The following is a 17977-nucleotide window of genomic DNA, read 5'->3' on the forward strand; positions in this document are numbered from 1 at the left end:
GCACAGATTTTCTACACTCACTGAGTTGTCATATCGCTCTGGATTCACAATTCATCCATGACAAGGCTCGAGTCCCGCCGAGTCGCCTTGTACCTTCGGCTTCATGCAGAGAGATAGTGCGTGGCACCTATTAGCTGCGCCACAGCGTGTGTTGGACAAGTTTCATCTCCTGTTCGCAGCCTCGTCTCTTTAATATATACCTGAGAGCGGGAGCTGGGCTGAACTGTGCGATGTGTCTCCATCTCCCTTCTTGGTTGCAATACGCAGAGAATACTAAAAGTTCGGACTAGAGCACGGATATATCTGCCATTTGTCTTATCCATTCTCACTCTTGAGATTGAAGGGTACGTATTGGGTCAGAACCCGAACGTGTATTGCGTAGACGGCTACTAAAAGCCTCTCTCTAGGTGCAAGTGAATTACGAGGACAAAATAGTATCACTGTATATGGCGCTTCCAGCTATGGCGCTTCCAGCCATGATGAACCCGTATAAAGCAATCACCGAGCTGGCAGGCTGTGTCGACGAGGAGTTTGCTGAAACCTATGTCGGCGATGAATTTTTACCTGATAACAAATTGGACGAATTGGTTACGCGGGACAAAGTATTGTCGGCTTTCCGCACTGCAAACTTTCCGGGTTGGGAAGACCTCGTGGACTTTGTTCTTAACGATGCTAAACGGTTATTTCTTATTCTAGTCATGATGACTAGCAGCAAAGAAGAGAAGCTCTCGCTACTGAAAGGTCTAGAGTGCGACGGAATCAAGGACGCCTCACTACCAATTGGCTTCAACAAACGAGAAAATAAGCAATACTATGGGTATTCCCTCGAGGGCCGCCATGACGGACCACAATTTAGGATCTTCGATGAGTGGGAGCGCAACGACCGCGAACTTTTCGAAAGCCACCAGTTGCGATTCACAGCACCAGTATTTGGTGAAGGCAGGTTTCGCTTCCACTTCGCTACGAAAAGAAGATTGCCATTTCTAAAAGTTGCACCAAAGCCATCCAGTAGTGGATTCTTTGGTGAGGTGTCACGGATAGAGATCCACCCAGAACATATACCGATATTGAAAGCGGTGTGTAACCTTCTCCTTCTGTTCTCGAACCAGTTGAACTCAGACCTTCTAGGATCCTCGTACAGGAACAGTTGTCATTGCTGTCAAAAAAGCCAAAGATATTAAAGAGCTTGCCAAATACTTTGATAAGGAGGCCGACAACCTCGAAAAGTTACAGCAGTATAAATCGCCACATTTGATCAAGCCAGTCGCTGCCTATCAGATCAGGGAAGAGCGGTGCTTGATCTTCCCTTGGGCGGACGGGGGCAATCTGGGCAATTACTGGGAGAATCACGGGCGAAAGTCTCGTGAATCGCAGAGCCTCCAATGGATCATGCTCCAGTTCGTCGGAATCTGTTCTGCCCTCGAAGAACTTCACGATAGTAATTGCCGACATGGAGACTTGAAGCCTGAAAATATTCTCTGGTTTAAGGACGATAATGATATGGGGACATTACAAATTGCCGACCTGGGCCTCGCGGCATTCCACGAAAAAGACGCTCACACAAATGTGCGGTTAGGGAAGGACAAACACACCTCGACACCATCGGGTACATCTCGCTACGAGCCTCCAGAGATGGACAAGGAGCGAGAAAAGCGGGCCGGCCAAGAGGCTCGATCGCGTCAATACGACATCTGGTCAATGGGATGCATCGTGCTCGAGCTACTAATTTGGCTTACCTACGGTTACCAAGCTGTGGAATCATTCAGAAAGAATACTGATTATTTCTGGGAGCTTCAAGAGCAAAGCCGGTATGTTGTCCACCATTACGTGACCTCACGCATGAGTATTATGGACACGCAACTGCAGGACAACACGGCTTACAAGGAGCTTTTACACCTCGTGCGGACCAGGCTTCTCGTTGTGAAAGTGTCACAGACTTACGAAAGCCAACCGGAATTTCGGGAGATTGCGAAGGTGCTCTTTACAAGCATCAGGAAAATTCAGGAAAAATGTCAATCCAAACCATCCTATCTTACCCCTGTTACACTGGAATACTCTTCCGACGAAATCATAGCGATCGTCCCCCAACCAGGGATTGTTTATCAGAATGAGGTGGGCCTGGCAACACCACCTCGAAGAGATGTACCCAGGGCCCCGCAGACTTCACTCTCTTCTCACATCTCTGACCCAGAAGAAGATGCCGGTCCTCGGATTTTAGTCAGTGCTCCTCCTTCCCCCACTTCAGGGATCAATTCGGATTCTATTACCAGAGAAATGCCGAGATTTTTGGATTATCAGGGAGTAGGTGAACTTAACCACCTCAGGAGCATGAGCTTACAAGGCCAACATATTGCGTCTTGTCAGTACGTAGGTGATCACTCTTCCACTAGCGTTCAGGTATATTTCACTAACCTTTCTCTCCTACATAGAACAACGTCAGTGAATCACCCTTCCCGCTTCTCTCCATTCGTTCCGCCAGTGACACTAAGTCTGTCTAGATAGTAAGTTCCTACCATAAGAACCTCCTCTCTCGTAGAAGGCCACGCTAACTGTTACTAGAATGTAAGCTTGCCTTAGAAGCTATACTAGAATAAAGACTCACTTAGCATCTTCTAGGAACCAAGCAAACCGCTCGTTGACGTTTGGGAGTCCATTCCAGATAACAATTTTGCTGCCGAATTATTCAGATTGATTAAATGGGATGGAGTAAAACCACGTCGAAAAAAACGTGGTGTCTTCTTATGCTCTAGATGCAAAGCCATTGACTCTACACAGCTATTTGACACGAAATGTGACCTTTCAAAGCTTGAGCGAACAATCTGCGATTTGTGTGTGCTACTGTCTGAGGCCTTGGAGCGAGAGAAGATTACTGGAGTTGTTACATTACGTCAAAATGGTGCTATCGTAGGGGTCGAAAACGGTCCAAATCTGCTCTCGATATATGTCGATCCAGGTATGTAAACTCTATAAACCGAGTATGGCCAAGACACTCTTACGAACACCCACTTCTAATCAGGCCCGAATATCCCACCAGGAGCACAACTCGGTTTGCCAAGCCTCTTGGAACAAGGCAGCGTGGAACAGTTCACGCTATTGAATGAATGGATCAGAGTCTGTGACTCGACGCATGATAAGTGTCGTCGCGACAATGCAGGAGACATCTTAACGATGCCGACGCGCCTCATAGAGGTTGGTGAGCCCGTCCGTCTAGTGGATTCCGCCTCAATCAAAACCTCTCCATATGTAGCTCTTAGCCACTGTTGGGGTCCGCTCAAAGACAATGAAAAGTTCTGCACTTCCAAGCGCAACATCGAACAGCTTAAATCATGTATCCCTCTTCACAGCCTCCCTCGTACGTTCCGGGACACAGTCACTATAACACGAGGGCTCCGCATCAAGTATATCTGGATCGACTCGTTGTGTATCATCCAGGACGACGACGATGACTGGGAACGCGAGTCGGGCAAAATGGAGCGAGTTTTCAGTGATGCGTACTGCACTATCGGAGCCAGTTCAGGCAGGTCCTCTCTTGAGGGATTCCTTGCGGACCGTACACCCCGGGATTACGTGCAGCTGCAGACGCAAAGCGCCGGGGCACTCTACGTGTGCCCTGCTATCGACGACTTTCATCGCCACGTCGAGCTTGGAGAGCTCAACCGCCGTGGATGGGTGTTGCAGGAGAGGGCGCTGTCGCGTCGCTCCATATACTTTACATCCACGCAGGTGTACTGGGAGTGCGGAAAGGGGGTACAGTGCGAGACTTTGGCCCGTCTTTACAAGTAAGTTTTTTGGTTCCAGCCTTACATGTTCAAAACTGGGGATTCTCCTTTTCTTTAGACGTCTCATCTACTCACATCACAACTCCAGCTCCAAAGCCGCCTTGCTCGGCGACGCCAATTTCCCGAATTCCGCCCTGGAGTACTACCGGGACGGGAGGCAGGTGCTGATCCAGGACCTCTATGAACGGTACTCTGGGCTGGCGTTCACGAAGCCGTCGGACCGACCGGTGGCGATCCTGGGACTCCAGGAGCGGTTGGCAAGGGCATTCCGGACACAAGCCGCATACGGATGCTTTGCAGTGTACTTCGCGCGTGGCATCCTCTGGACGCGCCGCGATGACAAGCGCATGACGCGCATTATTCTACCAGCTGGCCGTCGCGTTCCGAGTTGGTCGTGGATCTCCAAAGAAGGTCCCATCAAATACATGGAGTTGAAGTTCAAAGAGATCGACTGGGCGACCACGGTGGACTTCGAGAACCCATTTACTCGCGAGCTTGCCGCAGAGCCCGAGCAGTCTTCAGGATTGGGCGTTGGCGGAGAATTGGGGACTTTACGTGGACTAGCAAGGAGAATCCAGATGACAAAGTGGGAGGTCTTAAACTATATAATTTTTGACGAGGAGGGGCCGCCCGATTACGAGGATCTCCGGTGTGTTGTCATTGGGCGGGACAAGGTCGAAAATGGCGAGGATAATCCCAAGCATCATGCGCTTATTATTCTACAGGTTAGAAGTGTTCTGGGGGTAGACATTTATGAGAGGGTAGGAGTAGCATCCTTGAAACCGGAACATGTGGAAAGTGGAGGGGCGTGGGTTAGAATTATGTAACGACTCCCACACCTTTCTGCTTTTTAGGCTGTACTCTTCTTAATAGGAATGAAAGAAAAGACAAGATTTAGACTATCCCACAAGAGGGAAAAGAACAGAAACCCCGTCTCTCATATTTCAGTACTAGGATAGTCGTGCAGCTTCACGAATCCTATGACTTCTTCGAAGATCGCATAACAATATCAACGAATGTGAGTCATTACAAGTCTCTCTTGCTTATCCAACTTATAGGACTTACGTCTTGTTGATGTAGCTTCTTGCATCCGGGTGGAGCCACATCCACTCAACTCTGTAAATAAGCTGTTGTAAGGCCCACCTTACCTGGGCAGCAAGTCGCGGAGTTAGTTACGTGAGTGGAAATATTAGGACTGCACCAGTTCCTGAGAGCAAATAGCATCATTGAGGAAAGCGAGTGAACGAATAGTCGGCGAAGCAAATATCTCACTTGCTTCTCATTTCAAGCCTTCTATCTTGCTCAGGGCCATATCACCCAGTGGCCACCCTCCGGTCCCTCAGTCTCATGAGCAGCCAGACTAACCTTCATTCCAGCCTCAATGCAGGCTTCCCTTTCTGCCACGCCATGTCGCTGCTCATCCGCTTCGGGCACGGCTTTAATGACATGGAGGGTTTGAGATTGAATACTTAGAAGACAATATTCCACCATTTCTTATACCACGGCCACTTCGCCTGGATTTCCCTCTCCTCTGCCAGAATGGCGGGCAAATCCATCTCTCTGCGTCCGCTAGCAATATCGATGTCCTTGAGTCTCTTGTATTTTGTCTTCTTAATGATTTTAAACGCGGCATAGAATACAATGACAATCGGCAGAGCGAGGTAAGCCTCAAAGAAGCCCTGGGCGATCTCTGATGAGGTCTCGGAAGCATAACCTACCGGCCATATAGCGGTCCAGAATTGTGCAGTGAGGATCAATAGGTTCATGATCAGCCTGACCCAGGAGCCGTAATAGCCAGGCTGAGAAGTGAAGGCTGGTTCGTCGAGAGCGTGGCCGTTGTATTTCCAAGCATGTCTGAAGCGGATATGACAGGCACAGATGGAAGCCCAAGTGAAAATTGAGCTCAGGCCTGAAGTTGCCAACATCCAGTTGAAGGCTTGCACTCGAGTAGCTGTTCCCGCAGCGACGATGAAGCAAAGGAGTCCGGTGGCCGAAGCGAGAATAATGGAAATAAGCGGTCTTCCAGCGTTATCGATATAACCGAGGATCTTTGGTGCTTGTCCACGATCTGCGAGGGCAGCCATTGTTCTCGACGAGCCGTAGATTGATGAATTTCCTACGCTGAGTACGGCAATGAGAATGACGGCGTTCATGATAGAAGGCACCACGGAAATTCCAGCGTTCCTAACGGCGATAACGAAGGGCGAGGCGTTGGCATCTGGGCTACCAGTGCCATTCAGAAGTCCTGGGTCGTTATATGGAACAAGGCAGCCAACGACTGTTAGAGAAACAATGTAAAACTATGTATATTTGTTAGTCTTTACAAGCTCCAGAATATGTGACCTTACCAAGGTAATACGCCAGAAAACTTGTTTAACAGCTGGTGGCAATGATTTACGAGGGTTCTGGGCCTCTGCTGCAGTCAGGCCCACAAGTTCGGTTCCACTAAACGAGAATGCTGCCGTTACGAAGACCGAGCAGAGGCCCTTGTAGCCGTGGTTGAAGGCTCCGGGGCTGTACCAGTAACCTGCGCCAAGATATCCTTGCGGGCTTCCTGGTACGCCACCTGCTGCAATAATGATGCCCAGAAGGATAAATCCAATGACTGCAATGACCTTGATAATAGAGAAGACAAATTCTGCTTCACCATATCCACGGACACCGAAGAAGTTGATAGCGACAATCACAACCCAAAAGATGACCACGAAAGCTGCAGGGCTGATATCTTTTGCACCTGGCCAGTATGAAACGGTGATCGAAGCTGCTGTGAGCTCAAGAAGAAGGGTGACAAGCCAATTCAGGGCGTAACTAAAGGTGGGATTATAGTTAGAAAATGGCATTTTTCGCTGGAGACTAGGCTACAGGACTTACTCCCAACTCATTGCGAAACCCCAAGCAGGGTCGATGAATCGACTCGAGTAGACCGAGAAAGCACCCGCAATCGGGAATGCAACGGCTAGTTCGCCAAGGGCATGGACTGTGCAGAATAACATGACGCCAATCAAGCCATAAGCTATTATAAGTGATGCTGGGCCACCAGTTGCCAAAGCAGAGCCAGAACCAACGAAGAGACCAGTGCCCGAGAGATATGTCAGGTTTATACCTGCTGATATTTGGATGGCAACACACCAATTGAACCTCCAATTGCAATCATCTGAAGATGGCGTGGTTTGAGCTTCATGGCCAATGCAGGCTCCGCGGGTGGCTGGTCTGGAAGGGGACAACCTTCCAGGTCAGTGGCTTCTGTAACCACTCGAGCATTTGGGTTGCGCTTGAAACTGTTGGGTGTGAAGGCAGAAAAGAATCCGTCATGATGCGTCGTCACGCTGCTAATTTGCGCCTGCGCATCTTTGTCGTATTGTGGAGCCGGGTACGTCTCATCTGAGCTGTTGCCGTTCTTGTAAGCAACTTTCTCGGCATCGTCGTGGAGAGCCAAATCCGCGTTCGCCATTGTGTAATCTGTATCTCAAGTTTTCGGGCGGAGTTAGGACGAGCAACATAGGATGGTGTAGCGTTGAAGCTCCAGGGTCCTTCTTTTCTGAGTAAGGACATGGTATCGTCGGTCCGATCCAAAAGCGACAAAACAGTCGCCCTTTTGCGCCCAAAATGACTTTTTTTTATCCATGACCCCGGTTAATTAATACCTAGTAATGAAATTATAGAAAAGAACCAGGCAAATAAAATCTAATAATCAGATATTTAATGCGATTATTAGTTAATTAATAATAAAAGTTTTAAAATATATAGACGTTTTTTACTTTTTTGAATTTTAATTATATAAAACACAAATATATTTTTAAATAATTATATATCTAAGTAAATAATATATTAAATTCAGAATAATAAAGCCTTTAAGCTTTTATAAGCTTAGAATATATAATAAGAGCTTATATATTAAGAGTTATTACTAAAGAGAATATAATATATAAAATGTCAATTCTTTAGTTTAGTAAAGCATTACTAATATATTAGCTATAGCTGTGGCACCTAATAAAATTATAGAAGCCATATAATTTTATATACCGCTAACTAAGCGAGACTCCCCTGCCCATACTAGTAATATCTAGCCGGACAAAGAAATAATTTTAATTATATATAACTTTATATACTTTATAATATGTAATTTTTTACTAATATAAAACGCGAAAATTTCTATATAAACTCATATAAAAATAATTGCGTGCTTTATAACTCTTATAATATTAAAGGTATTAAATATTAAAGGTATTAAATATTAAAGGTATTAAATATCAAAGGTATTAAATATCAAAGAACGGGGAATTAATTACTATAAGATATACAATAATTCTAATTAATATAATATATATTATTTACTATTTTGGTAGACTTTTTTTTTATTTTGCCGCTTCTGGATCGGACCGACTATTCTTTTGCTTTTCTTTCAGCTACAGTACCCCGTCACTAACTGCCGAATAATAATCCAGGGTCTTTCTTATCGAAGGATAGAGACGGCGTGGTACCCAGATATCAAGGCTAAAGAATGCACAAGACCAACTGCCAAGAGAGCTTAAGAAGCTTAAAAGCATGGCGCCGCGAATTGTCTATACAAGATTTTCATAGGGTTATTATACTTTGCCAGTGAACATAAGTTCTAGCTTCAGAAGATAAGATAAATGATAAAGGGCGTGATCGGATCGTCCACTATGATTCAGTCAATCAAGCCCAGGAAGTAGATCGGGACCAATTGCGGGAGTCAATACGCCGCAGACGCAATCACCCTGCGCCTTCGCATTTCTGTCTGGGGGGCGCTGACTCCCATTCCGCAGCGAGAAAACTCGCGATTCGTTCCAACCTCCAAGGGGCTCGAGATCGCAAATCTGAATACTTTTAATTTTTTCCTTTTCCGTCGGATCGGTCTTCATCTTCTGGGTATTTTCAAGGCAAACTTTGATGTTAAAGAAAGACAGTGACATGAAAAAGGTAATCTTGGACTAGCTTCATAGATACCTCGCCCAACTTGTGACCTTCAGCTAGTGCCCACAAGAGTTGCCGAGAAATGATTAGCCTGTAAGGGCGTCACGAAACAAGGGATCCCGGGATCCCCGTCTTCTCTAGCGTCTCACTAAACGTTCGGAGTGCAGGAGAGTGCAGTGCAGGGGCAACGGGCGCTCTACGCTAGTGTATGAATAAGCCATGCGTCCATGGCTACTGAAGAACTAAATAGATGTCTGGTCGACTCACGAGTTCCTAAACCTATTAGACTTGTAAATATATCGAAATTTCTAATACGAAACTCTCAATTTCAACTTCCCGTGATGTAATAAAACATTGAATCCGCGTACTAGGAACGACTCAAGGGAAGCAGCCTGATAGAATACTACCGTCGTATGATAGCATAATACCATGCACGTGATCATTCCGATCATGTGTATTCCTCATAAATTATTAACAGCTGCGAGACATTATACGACGAGGATTGAAGCCAGCGATCTCACTAACTGGTAGTTCTACGGGGCTTAATATTAATAGTGGATTTAATATTGCGCCCGGTCGGGGGCCTTTAATTATAACTAGTAGCCTGGCCATTATATTAAATAATTTAATTAATTATAATTAATTAATTAGTTATATAATATTATATGTATTATAATATAAAACTAAAGTTTATTTTAGTCTAGTTTAGGTATTATTTTATTATAATAAGCTTAATAGCTAATATAATAGATATTGTTTTATAATTACTATAAATTAGATTTAGTTAAGATTTAGGCTAAACTTAATATTTTAGAAGTTTTAGTCTTACTTATTTATTTACTATTTGTTGGTATAGCTGTTCCTTTGGGAGTTACGTACATAGTTACGGGATACGGGATACGGGACATAGGCAATGGGATATGGGCAATGGGATATGGGATACGGGACATAGTCATGTAACCTCGCGTCCCATTAGTGACTCGACCAGTAGACTAGACCCCTTTAGGCTTAGCAGATTTAGGGATCGCATATTAATACTACGATACTGCAATCCCTACTTCTAAATAATAACAACTTCACCAACCAATATAACCAGTATTTCCATGCCTACGTGACGGTACCATGCATTACTAGTGAACCGATACTAATCAGTTTATATATACAGATCAGAGAATAGAATCTTTTGAGCTAAAGAAGTATCCGGTAGCCTATAGCAAAATTGAACTAGTCTACGTCAAAGGGGGGAATTACCTGTTAACTCTATGAAGCATCCAGTGGCCTAAGGGAGAAAACAGCTAGCTCTTGCCAAGGACCGATAACTACTCCATTAAAGGGGGGAATTACTCATTAACTCTATAAAGCATCCGGTGGCCTAAGGGAGAAGACTCTAGTTCTTGCTAATTAATAAGCAGTCAGCCATTTGGCCATCTATCTATTTAACTATCTACTATCCTTTAAAACCAACTTCTTTTGGCCCCAAGACTACTTTCTTAGAACCCATCTTTTCTATTTATATAATACCTATATCTACGGGATACTCTCTCCGGAATATATACTTTATATACGCCCTTAAAGCTCTTTAACTACTACTTTGATTTTACTATTAAATCGAGTCCTTTGAGCTTTAGACCCTCCCGGAATTATAATATTTCACTTCCTAAATTTCTCATTACAGACAAAATATTTAAGGGCGAAATATTTATTTTAATACCCATAATACCCCTAGGTATCTAAGGCATCTGGTATCTGAACCAGGTATCTGGTATCTGAACTAGGTATCTAATATCTAAACCAGATATCTGGATACCTTTACTACTAAACCCTTTCTATAAACTTACTACGAACTACCTTACCTTTAAACCTCTCTTACTACGAATTACACATATATTAAGAAGGGCTTAATTCTAGGGGTTCGGTATAGCAGAACTATAGGATATATATATATAGATAAAGAAGTAAAAAGGCGATATTAACCTAATTACCTATAGTAATAAGGAAGTCCTAGACTACCTTAATACTAGACTATTCTAGTATAAGATAAAGAAGTTAACTAATAATAATCTCTGGGAATTATTTAAGGAGGATTTTAGTAATTTCGACTTTAAAATACTTAATTATCTAGATTAATATATATTATATAAATTACGAGCTATTTTATAATACGGTAGTATTTATATTAAATAAAATAATAAGGAACTTATTATTATATAATCCTTAGTTAATATTATTTAGGAAGAAGAGTAATATACCTGAACTATAGCTAATATTATTACTACTAGACTAGACCTTAATACGGGTCCTATTACCTTATTATATATATCTCTTAATAATAGTATTATAAGAAATTAATAAACTAAACTAATTATTACTTATATTTCTTTATTATCTATAATTACTTCTATTAGTACCGGACTATAAAAAGCTAGTAGTAACGGATTTCTATTACTTCTATTACTTCTATTATCTTTAAATAGCCCTTTAGCTAGCCCTCTTATTATAAAGCTAATTAGAAAAGTAGTAAAAATATATACTAAGATATAAAAATATAATAGAATTAATAGTAGTTTTAACTAAAAACTTACTATTTTCCTTAATATTTACTAATATATAAAGCTTCTATAAGAGGTATTTAACTAAGAGCTTTTCCTACTATATTAAAAGAACTAATATAAGATTATTTTTATAATAACTAGCTCTCTTAATATATATATAAAGAAGCCTATATAAATATTTATAGTTTCTTTAAAGGCCCTGGTTTTTAATATCGAAACTTAAACAAATAAAATACTACTATAATAGTAATTATAATAGCTTAATACCCTAAAAAAACAATATTTGAGCTTGTCTAGTTACTAATTAATAACCTATATAAATTATAATATAGACTAGTATCTATTCTATAAAATACCAAATTCCTATATAATAAGATTATTACTTCTTATTAAGGTATACTAGTATACTAATATATAGTCTCGGATTCTTCTTCTAATCTTGGCTAACTTATTAATAAGCTCTAATTATTTATTACTATTTATAAGAAGAAATAATAGATTAATACTAAGATTCTCTTTATTAATTAATAATACTATTCTTAAAACTCTTTAAACTATTATTCGTCCGGAAATTATTAATACGGACCTAGCTATAACTTCGGAACCTATAATAACTATTTCAAGTCCTATAACCATAATAATTATACTCCGAAGTTATATTTTATATATAAGAGACCCAAATACCGTTTATAGAAGTATATATCAGAGAAATAAGAGGCTAAGAAGGCTTGATTTAAGATAGAAATATTTACTAATTTAGATCCCGAAATACCTATAACTTTAATAAATACTTTAGTAATACTTATATATAGTATATTACCGAATTTAAAAGAGAAAAGAATAATAAAAGTAATAAAAATAAACTAGTAAGTAATATTTTTAAAGCCTTACTAGTAGAAACGGATAAAGAAAAGAAATATTACTCTAATTCCTACTTTATTTCTATTAAGAGCTTTTTAGCTGCTTCTATAGCCCCTACTTTTACTATTCCCATAACTAATACTCTTATAAATAACCTTATTTCTCTTTCCCTTATATACTAAATAATAGGCAAAAATCATATCTTAAAGCCTATTAAATAGATAGAAGATATCTAGATATTTATAATTAATAGTATATTAAGATATAATACTTACTACTTTTATAGAGTTATAATTAATACCAGAGCCTCTAGATTCTTAACTACTAGTTCTAACTAATTCCAAGCTTTATAGTAAACTAATAGTAATATCTAACTTAATAAAACTACTAAAGATTAAATTAATATCTAGTTTAGTATCGGGTCTATATCCTTTATTAGATCTATAATAGTAAAAATACTAATTAGATAAGTATAATTTTATATTATATTTATAAAGATTCTATTTTTATTTAGCTTAGCTAATATAAATAAGCTAGAAGTTTATTTTAATAATCTTACTAATTATTTTATTACTTCTAATAAATACTTTATACCTATAATATAATATTTTGGATACTTTTTCCTGCTTTAGAATACTATTCTATAAAGCTTTATTTCCGAATTCTTTATTTATAATTCCTGCTTTCTTATAAAGGTTAAATTATAATATCTATATTACTATTTTAGTTATTTATTTATTAGTAAGCTTTAAAATATACTAGAATAAGCAGGCTATAATATTAATATAGAAGCCCTGAAGTACCTTATAAAGTACTATAAATAATACCAGAAATTTGGATAATTACTGGAATAATTTAAGTTTAATCTAAGAAATAATATTAGCTTTAATTATTTTATTATTATTAATATTTTCTATATTTCCGGTAAGCCTATACTTTATATTATTAATAAAGGTACTAGATATTAAGCCAGCTAATAGCTTTAAAATATTAGTATATTATATACTTGGGATATTCTAAAATAGTATTAAATTAATACCTATTTAGGCTCTTCTAATTAGATTATAGTAGATACCGGAAAGTAGTTTATTAGTAAGAAGTTTACTTAGTTTATAAATACTATAGGAACCAAGGTCAAAATCGTTCCTATAGAAGCTTATAGTTCTATCGGAATTATAGAATACTACTATAGCCTAATTTAATATACTTATCTTATTATTATAGCCAAAATTAATAGAATTAATAAGAATACTATATTTCAAATAGCTTTTAAGGCTATTAATAATTCTGCTAGACCTAATAATATTATCCTAACTTTCTTAGTTTATAGTACTTTACCCTAAATAACCGAATATAATATTCTATTACTAATTATATTATAGTAATTAGTAGTACTTAAGAAAATAATAGTAGAAATTCAGAAGCTTTAAGCTAGATACCAGATTATAAATACCCTAAATACCCGAAATAGTCCTAGTACTACTAATATCTATAAACTTCCCTTAAATTCGGATATTTTTATATAATATAAAAGAAATACTAGTTAACCTAGTAATTAGGATAGGCTATATAAGCTAGTAGCCATTAATAGAAAGAACTATATACTAGCTCTATTATATAGTAATACTACCTTTTACTTAATCTCTATAAAGCCCTTTTATATAGGAAATATTAAGATTATTACTAATAGCCCTAAACCTAAACTTATTTCCGAACTTTATAATAAGGCTAAAGATAATACAAATATAATTTCTCCTGCTATTTCTGCTATTTTACTAAAATATAATAAAGAATACTTTTATAAAAACCCGGATTTTATAGTATTCTTATAAGATAATAACTTATACGAGAACTCTTATTAAGTTAAAATTACTAGCTTTCTAGAAAAAGATATATTTAAGATTACTTCCAGATCTCAGATACTAAAGGAAATATATATCTTTAATTTCCGGTTTATTAATAAGATTAAGAATAAGGATATAGAGAGAGAGTTTAAGAAATTAAGACTAATTATCCAGGCTTATAATAATAGTAAAAAATATATAATATTAATATAATTACCTACTATTTAATATATTAGCCAGAGAATTATTCTTAGTATTACTATTATAATAATAGATATTATAGAGCTATATTTATATAATATCTTATAAGCTTATATCTAATTAATAACCTTACTTAATTATAATTTTTATATTAACTCACTTTATAAGCTTACTAGAAAGCTAAATCTAAATAATAATTCGGTTCTAAAGGTTATAAAACTACTATATAGTATACCGGAAGCTAGGAACTACTAGTTTAAGACTTACTATTCCTACTATATTAATGAGCTTTCTATAAAATAGTTAACTTATAATTCTTGCCTCCTCTATAGCAAGTAATTCTTCGGAATTATTAGCCTTTAAACTAATAATACTCTATTTATTAGAAATAATGATTTTGCGAAAACGGAGTAACTAAAGCTTTAAGAGATTAAGTTTTTGGCTAAGAAGTATAAATGCTTTATTATTAACTATAATCTCAAGTTTAATAGAGGTATTATTTATATAAATATTACTAGAATTACTCTTATATAAAAATACTAGTATAAAAACCTCCGAACCGTTTCTATAAAGAATACTATTACTATAAGTAGTAGGGGTACTATTTATTAAAATCTCTCTATTAAGGACTAATATATTACCTAATATACTAGAGGAGTATATATTATATTAGTTTATTAATTAGAAGCTTTATATAACCTATTAATTACTGCTTAAGCTATTAAACTCTCGGAAACTAATATAAAGGTACTTAATAAGTATATTTAATAGTAAATTGAGAATGCTGCTAGAGAACTGAGATTCGTAAAGCTAGTAAAGAAGTCCTTATATTTAATTATTTTTACAAATACTTCATTTATAAATAATAGAGATCTCTTCTCCCAAATCGGATATATTCTAGTTCTAGTAGACGGAACTAAATATACTAATATTATTTACTAGTTCTCTACTAAATATAAAAGAATTACTAGAAGCATTCTAGCTTCGGAACTCTATAATATGGCTTATAGCTTTAATATGAGTACTTTAGTTAAATCTATAATTAATAGAGTACTAGAAATAGAACTATTACTAGTAGTCTATACGGATTCGAAGTCATTATACGAATGCCTTGTTAAATTAGGAACTATTCGAGAAAAGTAACTAATAATTAATATAATATGCCTTTACTAGGTATATAAATAATAAGAGATTATAGAAGTCAAATGAATTAAGGGAGAATTAAATCCTGCCGATTTCATAATAAAATCGAAGCTAATAAATACCCTCAAATACCTAATTAATACGAATACTATATAATTAGATATAGAGGAATGAATCAAGTATAAATAGAGCAAGAAATGGATATATGAAATAGGAGGATATTATAGAAGGGGAAATCATATATAAAAGGCTATAGCCTTTAGTATATAACTAAAACCTCAGAAGTAATATGGATATATAGAGTATTTGAGAAATCTGGTACTAGGCCGAATTAGGGAATTTGTATATAATTAGAGGAAGATACTATTTTTTGCGTTTTTAGAGAGTTTCTAGTATTAGTATAGCTATTTCTTTGGGAGTTATATATATAGTTACGGGATACGGAATACGGGATATAGGCAATGGGATATAGGTAATGGGATATAGGATACGGGATATGGTTATGTAACCTCGTATCCCATTAGTAACTCGACTAGTAGACTAGACCCCTTTAGGCTTAGCAGATTTAGGGATTACATATTAATATTATAATACTATAATCCCTACTTCTAAATAATAATAACTTTACTAACTAATATAACCAGTATTTCCACGCCTATATAACGGTGCCATGCATTACTAGTAAACCAATACTATTATATTTTATTTCTTTTATTTTTAACTTTAGATTTTAATTAATAAGATCTAGAAATTATTATATTTCATTTTAATATATTAGCTTTATTATTATAACTAGTACTATACTTTTACTTACTTTAATTATCTTTATATATAAGTATTATAATAAGAGTTTTAACTTCTCTAATTATATAATATTTATAATAAATAATCTATATATATATATTACTTTATTTCCTTTTTCTCTTTTTAGAAATTAATTAACCTTTAAATCTTTATTTTTATTAATATTAATTATATATTATTTCAAGAAATAAAAGAGTATTTATTATTTATATAACTTTTATATAATAATTAAAAATAATTAAATATATTTAATTATAATTAGTTTAATAATTAACTTTTTTTTCTTAAAGGTTAATAATTAAATAATAATTAATTACCTTAATTATTCTTTAATATACTAAATTTAGTATAATAGTACTAGCTAGTATTATATAAGGTTAGTAGTTACTTAACTAGTTTTACTTGTTAGGCGGGCGTTTTAGTCGTTTCAGTCGTTTTAGCTTGTACTTCTCTCTTTATTTACTCTTTCTCTCACTCTCTCTTCTCTTTAGCTTTATATTCTACAATACAAGAAATAGAGATCTTTACGCCTCGTTCCAATTGCTCTAGCTCCGCCGCCACACCTAGCAGGTCGACATTCAATCCAAACCTCTCATTGAGTATTAGCAACCCCTTGGTCTTCACACTTACCAGGCGACATGACATTCTAGTATCCTCTTATTAATATTGTACTATGTCGTCGACGCTAGTAACAGCTAACGCGCGTATTGCAAACAGGTTGAATACAAACTGACTTTGAATCTCTCGGACGCTGAACCCCGTTATAACTTGGCGATTCTCAAATATTGCATTTAGCATCTCTTCTGAGGTTTCAAGCGCTCTCCCTCCATCTCTTGTCAAGATATCTAGATTCGTTATGCTAGTCGCAAGAAGCATCAATTTGTTTCGGAAACGTCGAAGTTCTATATGATAGGCGCAGAAGCTAGATTGTCCTGAAAATGGTGCTTGAATATGATTTCATCGTTGTCGGAGGCGGAACAGTGGGACTAGCCGTAGCAAATCGACTCACCGAGAACCCAAGTGTTCAAGTTCTGGTCACCGATGCTGGTGAAGACCGCGCCGGGGACCCAAGAGTCAAGAAAATAGCTTCATTCGGCAGGTTGTTTGGAAGGAAACTGACTGAAAGTTTATGAGCCAGCCCCAGGTTAGTTATTGCACGGAGTCAAGAAGAGGCTTTGGCTTAATGACTCAAGATAGCCATTGGTCAATGACAGGGGGTTTAACTTCAATCAAGGCATGGTTCTGGGTGGCTCGAGTGCGATGAACGCTTGCGTCTTTGTGCCTCCTCCGAAAGTGGTGACCGATGGGGCACCAAAATAAACCCCTGAAATAAGCGATGTCAGCCAGTTGCATGAGCCACAAAATTAAGCGATTCCGACAATTTCTCAACCTCTCCGAAACACACCTGCTAAAGAATCAACTCTTGCGGTCATCCATTCGCATAAGTAGTGCTCAGTTGCTGAGATTGCCCGCCGTTTTCCTCGTGTTATGCTGTGTCTATGAGCTACAGCTTCGTGTTCCGATGTCTTCTGATGGATTACTCCCTCCTTCAGGAGAAATAAGGCTGATGCCTGCGAAGCAACTCGCCGAGGTATGCAATGGTTCTCTTTTCGAATGACTCCGAATTAAAGTGAGGTATAGGCTACGGAAGTCGGTGATGATTGGACAGGCATTAATAACACGAAGGAGCGAAAATAGAGACAGAATCGATTGAATCAAAAAGCTTACCGTGAGTCCCCAGTCCTTGTCCACTGTTTGAACCGCAAATTCGGCTTTCGGAGGTGGAGCACTTGCATGATGTCGTGAGAATCTGTTGCCTAGTACCTCTGTATTATGTCGAATTAATATACGAAACAGC

The 17977-nt window shown here is 37.6% G+C and overlaps 2 protein-coding genes across 2 annotated transcripts; one reads left to right on the forward strand and one right to left on the reverse strand.

The window, feature by feature from the left end:
* Nucleotides 1-1182: 1182 nt before the first annotated feature.
* Nucleotides 1183-4606, forward strand: K444DRAFT_529189 (HET-domain-containing protein; the record flags this gene model as incomplete). The annotated part of the gene is made up of 6 exons (XM_024874784.1): nucleotides 1183-2040; nucleotides 2113-2221; nucleotides 2372-2435; nucleotides 2625-2953; nucleotides 3017-3779; nucleotides 3868-4606. Coding segments are annotated over 6 exons (2862 nt in total), but the record flags the coding sequence as incomplete, so codon positions are not given.
* Nucleotides 4607-5067: 461 nt separating this feature from the next.
* K444DRAFT_652807 (putative amino acid permease) lies at nucleotides 5068-7230 on the reverse strand (the record flags this gene model as incomplete). Its single annotated transcript, XM_024885833.1, has 5 exons — nucleotides 5068-6079; nucleotides 6128-6587; nucleotides 6651-6882; nucleotides 6918-7057; nucleotides 7154-7230. 5 exons carry the CDS (start codon nucleotides 7228-7230, stop codon nucleotides 5249-5251), a joined length of 1740 nt encoding a protein of 579 aa, XP_024736805.1. The 3' UTR covers nucleotides 5068-5248.
* Between the last annotated feature and the right edge of the window lie 10747 nt (nucleotides 7231-17977).

This window comes from Hyaloscypha bicolor, assembly GCF_002865645.1.
Source record: "Hyaloscypha bicolor E unplaced genomic scaffold K444scaffold_73, whole genome shotgun sequence".
Taxonomy (NCBI): Eukaryota; Fungi; Ascomycota; class Leotiomycetes; order Helotiales; family Hyaloscyphaceae; genus Hyaloscypha; species Hyaloscypha bicolor.